This window comes from Pteropus vampyrus, unplaced genomic scaffold (assembly GCF_000151845.1).
Source record: "Pteropus vampyrus isolate Shadow unplaced genomic scaffold, Pvam_2.0 Scaffold194, whole genome shotgun sequence".
Lineage (NCBI taxonomy): Eukaryota > Metazoa > Chordata > Mammalia > Chiroptera > Pteropodidae > Pteropus > Pteropus vampyrus.
Window position 1 is genome coordinate 18079 of NW_011888975.1, and position 6623 is coordinate 24701.

At 37.5% G+C, this 6623-nt stretch overlaps 1 protein-coding gene across 1 annotated transcript in view; it reads left to right on the forward strand.

Moving 5' to 3' along the window:
- Positions 1-5244, forward strand: part of CENPL (centromere protein L) — a 13257-nt gene extending 8013 nt beyond the window's left edge. Inside the window, exons 4-5 of the mRNA XM_023537589.1 lie at positions 4-234; positions 2433-5244. Coding sequence (XP_023393357.1) covers positions 4-234; positions 2433-2504 — 303 coding nt within the window. The 3' untranslated portion in view covers positions 2505-5244. The remainder of the gene's footprint in view (positions 1-3; positions 235-2432) is intronic.
- The last annotated feature ends 1379 nt before the right edge of the window (positions 5245-6623 follow it).

Below are 6623 nucleotides of genomic sequence, written 5' to 3' on the forward strand. Positions count from 1 at the left end.
CCCTGTAGCCCTCAAAGTCTGGACATTTCTTATGCCATACATCCAGAGGATGCAAAAGCTTTGTGGGACAGTGTCCACAAAACACCTGGGGAAGTTACCCAGGAAGAAGTTGACTTATTCATGGACTGCCTTTATTCACATTTCTATAGGCATTTCAGAATTCATTTATCAGCCACAAGATTGGTTCGCATTTCAACATCTGTAGCGTCAGCACATACCGATGGAAAAATAAAGGTCAGTTTGAACAAATCTAGTTAAGTGATTTTTCCTTATTGTTGCATAGTTTTCAAAATGTACAGTAATTGCATTTTCCACGTGGAAGAAACATATTTGAATGTCGCCAATTCAAGACAGTAGAGAGATTTTATTTTATGCTTTATAAATGGTTTACTACAAAGTCTTCAGCCTTTTAGACGGAGCTTTATGGAAGGATACTATATGCTCTGTGCTACAGATTTTGGTAATAATATGAATTATTTTCTAGTAATTTTGAAACTTTCAAAATTGTTTCTTGTCGGTCTTTGAAATAATGATCAGATAACAGTGGATTTGTGCGTTAGGTAAGAAAATTATAGCCAGAAACACAGAACTAAGATACCATCTTTATATTTTAGGCTTTTCTGTCCCTAATGAGAAAGAAATAATAGAGACATTGTTTTACTGTTTAAAAAGTCCTAATTAGAGGAAATATCAGAAATAAGCTGAGATTAGGTACTCAAATATATTAAAATATATAAATATGTTTAAACTATATTAAAATACAACCACAATAAACACTCAGTGAATATTGGTTTTATCACTGTGCTAGGAGTTTAACGTATCTTAATGCTAATCTTTAGACCAATGTTGTGTTTAGGTGTTTTCATCCACATTTTATTTTTAACCTTTTCTTCTTTGCCCCAAGATAACTCGCGGATTACAGTCCCAACCTGACCCCCAAAGTTCGCCATGAAATATCTCGCTTTTATTATTATTTTCACATTGCTCTAGTACATCCATAGTCTTTGGAAACAAATGACATCCTATTTATAGCACTGTTTTTAGTAGTTCGATCGCTGAAAATGTCAAATCTTAGAAAACGTAGCATTCCTGTGCGAGCTACACTTTTTTTTCTAAATGAGAAAAGGGTCAGAACGAGGAAACTGAGGCCTGGATAGGCTTAAGTGACCCATGCAAGATAGAGGAGTCAAGATTCGAACGCTCATCTCTTAGGTCCCAAGAAGGTCACCCTCTGTGAGCACTACGTCAGTGCTCTTCAAACTGGAGGTCACAACGCGACAGGTTGGGAAATATTTTTGATGGCAAGAGACCAGCTTAAAAAACAAACAAAAGAAATGGAATAGAAAATATGAAAATGAGAGTGTATCACATGTGGTAAGGGTATACGTTTATTTGTACTGGGTCATGATGTCAAATTTATTTTTTACTATAGCTTACAGTAAAAAATTTGCAAGATTATACAATACGATGTTTTGACGTGAAGGAAAAAAAAATGTACATTTTAGCAATTCAGAATTCAGTGTTCAAGAAGTCCTTATATATTTTTGAATTTTGTATCCATATGCCCACACTCTATTAAGCTGCATTTAAAAAGTTTTATATTATATGTTCTTAACTATATGCATATGAGAGTGGTCCAGAAACATTTATCTTATCTGGTCCGTTCTAAATCTAAAAGCCTCCCTTAATGATGTAAGGTAGTAACTGTGGCTCCTAGGGTTAGATAATGCCATGGTGATAACTAACATTTATTAAGTTGTTTCAGGTGTTATTAAGCATTTTACCCATTTTGTCTCATTTAGTTTTTAAAACAACCTACACACAAAGTTTGTAACTTTACATGTGTTGTAAAGAGGAACCGTAGCTCTCAGGATAAACAGGTTCCCTCAGATCACACAGCTAAGTGGGGTTGGAGTTTGAACCCAGTCATTTGCCTCAAAAGCTTATGCTTTTAGCTGCAACACTGTACTACTCGCAAAAGTTTGAAGTCAATGTGTTAACCAGGTTTCTGCCATCTTCTTGGTTTCTACAAGGTACTTTTGGAATTTATCCCTTTGAAAGAGAAATTATGGACCCCCTTTCTAGAAAATGTAGATACTTAATTTGCATATAAGTCCAAGGAGTTCATGGATACCCCTTCCTCCCCTTCCTCCTTAGGCAGATAGCCCAAGCGTGGAAGCCAGAATAAGTAAGAACCCTAGTCTAATTACTTCTGAGCACCATTGACTATAGTTGTAAATTAAAGGTAGAAGTCTTCATTAAACAAAATTTATTTGACTTAGAACAGCAATGGTTTTGGTTTATTTTCGTTTTTAACTAGCAGATGATAGGGAATTTAAAACAAGCCTGGAATATTTATGAAATCTCAAACTACTTTATCATAATTAATTCTTTAAAAATTTTAAATGTCTCCCCCCCCTTTTTTTTTCCAGATTCTGTGTCATAAATACCTTATTGGAGTATTGGCATATTTGACAGAACTGGCAATTTTTCAACTTGAGTGAGGCCTTGTGGGGACTATAAATAATGGATTATATACCTTTTTCTCATTGATTATTTGCCTAATTGCCAAGCCGGGAGGGACTGCCAGAGGAGTGGACATCCATCTCTTCATGTTTCCTCACAGTGCCTCTGGAGCCGCCTGGGCGGAAGCTGAGAGGGACCTAATATACGAGGAGAGCGAAGGTGGTGGTGGACGAGCCACAGCCAAGTGTTCGTGTGACACCCGTGTGGATCCGGGACGCCAGTCTCTAGAAAATGCTGAGTTGTTTGTTCCTCATCTTTCTAAAAACTATGTGATGGTTATTATTTCAAACTTTTAGGATTCAAATGAGATATCTTTAATATTGACTTTCTGGTTTGGGTCTTTAAAACCTTTAATCCCTTTTAAGTATTTAGACTTGCATTCAGAGAGTTCTGTCTTGTGAAGACATTTTCCTAGCACCATTTTGCTGTAGAGGACTAGCAATCAAAAAATCCTCTCCAAAAGAAACTAAAGATGAATATAGATTTTTTCTAGCCACTAATATGCTTCTGTTTTTAATATTCAATTCTTATTGCAGTGTTGAATTAAATATTTACTTTTAAAATGAAGCAGTGCGTTTATCAGTGTCTTGGTGACAGATCTTTAGTTAACGTCTTAGGACTGGGAAGTCATGGGCTTTTTCTCCAGCACAAAGTTTACAAGCCGACAATTATATAGATTTTACATATTGTAGAGGTGAAAGGCACCTGTGAGCTACTTTTGAGAACAAAGATTTTCTTGTTTAACTTTCATGTCCCTAATTTTGCTTTAGCAGAACGCTTGGTAAATATCTGTAGACTAAATGAATTTTAACCAACTTGTCCATTTTATAGGTGGAAACTATGAGATCAGCAAGTGAGGTAATATCGAAATCTCTTCTTATTACTAACTGAGCATAAGAAGGTTTCGTCTTACTTTAGAAACAATGTTTTTTTAAGAATCTTGTTTGGAGGAGAGTAACATGAATAGGCTGTCTTTCTAAACACAGAGGTTAACTTCTGCAGTGTGGTATTCACATATATGAGGGGCAGCAGAGGTGGTAGGAAAAGCGTGGGGTTTGGAGTCAAACGTTCCTTAATTCAGCCAATCTTAAGCGTCGACTGTGGACTTAGAATCGTGTTGGGTAATAGGGGTATAACGGTGAAGACTAAAATCCCAGTCTTGTGGAAATCCTGTTCCAGTGGAGGGAGGCAAAGGTGGATGTGGAGGTGAGTGCTCCAGAGAAGGCAGTGTGTGTGACATGAAAGAGGGTGGGTGGCACGGGGCTTGTCAAAGAAGGTCCCTCTGAGGAAGTGACGTTGGAGCTGAGTCTTGGATGATAAGGAACCAGCCACGTCGTTTGAGGAAGGGCGTGCCAGACAGATGAACTGGCAGGAGCAAAGGCCTCGAGGTAGGTACGAGCTGGGTCTGCTTGAGGAACAAAGGGAACCCCCGTGGCTGGAGCCCAGTGAGTGAAAGGGGGGTCACGTGAGATGAGATGGGACACTGCGGGAGAGACTTCTTCCATGGCGTGATGTCTCCTGGCCTCTGGCTGGGCACGTGGCTGCCCAAAATAAAGATGACATTTTCTGCAGCATATAAGGAAGTAGGTAGAGCTTCCAAGAATCTTCCTTAAAACAGCAGGCATGTGCCCCTTGCCCTTTCCTTATTCTTCCAACTTTGCTGCTTGGAACACACATATCGGCTGGTACCCTACCTGCTCTTTTAGGTCCCAGGGATGAAGTCAGGTCCTAGGCATCCGGGAACATGGCCTGGAAGGTGTTTGTGCCCCGAGGACTTCTTGAAGCTGAACCCCAGTGCCAGCTTTGGGTGGTCTTCCTCCAGACTTGTGTGTCAGAGAAGTAAACCTCCATCTTGTTTAAGCTTTTGGTTTTTGGGGTCTCTTGCTCATAACCAAACCTAATCCCGATACAGAGAGGCAGGATCCACATCATCTAAGTTTTTATAGGTACTGGGAAGACATTGGGTTTTATTCTCAATGCAGACGGAAGCCACTGGAGTTTTAAAGCAGGAGAGTAACGCGACCCCACTTGCATTTTATATGAGGGAGAATGAGCCGTAGGCGGACAGGAGTGGAAGAGGTTACAAGGTTGTTAGAAATGGTACGACCTCTACGGAGAAGTTAGCAGTATCTTATCAAAATTATGTGTGATTCACTCCTTGACCACCAATCCCACGTCTAGGATTCTATCTGCAAATTTGCTGGCAAAATACAAAATGAGGCATTACAAGGCTATTCATTACAAGAGTATTTGTAACAAAAAGTAAGGTTAAAAACAGTGCAAACACCCATCAGAGGCCGATTGAATACGTTATGGGTCAGCCGCCCAGCGAGTTACTACCAGGCAACGATAGAGAGGTTTGAGGAGACGGCTAACACTGCCCCAGAGTGAGGGCCAGGAGATGCCATGTGAAAGGGCAGAAAGGGGGCACGGAGTGCATGGCACTGCTCTCTTTTACGGAAGGAATGGGAGGATATGAGTACGTGTGTGTATTTATGCTTTTAAAGAAATAGCAGAAGGATAAACCCGAAATTAAAGTGGTTACTAATAGGGAAGAGACTGGGTGAGAGGGGACAGAAATGACAGTTAAGGTTTATCTGTATGTTCCTGGTTTATACGGTTTCAAACAGAACCGTGTAAGTGTTTTATACAATTATGAAACAATTAGGTCAAAAAGAAAAAAAACCCCAAAGCATTCCTTAAAAATTGAAAACAAATGGACCTGGGTATATTGTTCATGCTATAATCACACAAAGAATTATTTTTAGTATCTTTAAACACTACTGTTTTGACTCCGTATCAATGGGATAGGAAAAGACGAGCAGCAAAGGAACCTTAAATTGCATTGTTATGTTTTTATTAATAAATTTGGCATTATTTTACCACTATTTATAAGATGAAGCATATGTAATTATAACAATATTAGGAATGAAAAATTTCAGTATAAAAGATATACAATTGTAAAATCAGATAAGCTTAAGTAAAAACTATTAAATTTAATTGGAAATATCAGAATGAACTCATTTTTTGAAATGCAGTTTTTAATTTTGATGAAGTCCAAGTTTTTTATTTCTTGTGTTTTGGTGTTATACCTAAGAAGTCATTGCTTCACCTGAATTACCGAAGATTTACTCCTATGTTTTCTTCTAAAGATTTTATAATTTTAGCTCTTAAATTTTTTTATTTCTTGTGTTTTGGTGTTATACCTAAGAAGTCATTGCTTCACCTGAATTACCGAAGATTTGCTCCTATGTTTTCTTCTAAAGATTTTATAATTTTAGCTCTTAAATTTAGGTAATCCGTTTTAATTCTTATGTATGGCATGGGTAAGCATCCAAATGTATTATTTTGCATATGGATATTCATTTCCAGCACCGTTTATTGAAAGGACTATTATTTTCCCGTTGAATTGTCTGTCACCTCTCTTAAGAATCAGTTGGCCAGAGATGTTCATTTCCAGACTCAAAGTTGTATTTATGTTGGTCCTTATGTCAGTGCCACACTGTCTTGATTACTGTGGATGTGTAGTGTGTTTTGAAATCGGGAAGTATACATCTTCCAGCTTCGTCTTTTTTTTCAAGATTGCTATGGCTATTCTGGGTCTTTTACATTTGTATAAGAATTTTAGGATCAGTTGGTCAATTTCTATAAAAAAGTTAGCTGGGATTTTGATAGTGATTGTGTTGAATGTGTAGATCAGTTTGGGGAGTATTGCCATGATAATTACATTAAATCTTCCAGTCTATGAGTATGGGGTATCCTTCTATTTAAATCTTTTCAAAATTTTCTTCAACAATGTTTTATAGTCTTCAGCATACAAATATTGTACTTTTTGGGGGGTTAAATTTATTCCTAATATTTTAGTCTTTTTTTATGCTATTGAGAATGGAATCGTTTTCTTAATTTCATTTTTTGGGCTGTTGTTGCTAGTGCAAGAAATACAATTGATTTTGTATATCGCTCTTGTATCCTGTGACCTCACTTGTTTAATCTAATTTTCAATGAATTCCTTAAGGTTTTCTAAGTACAAGATTGGTGAATAAAGACAGTTTTACTTTTTAATTTCAATCTGGATGCTTTTTTCCCCGTGCCAAATT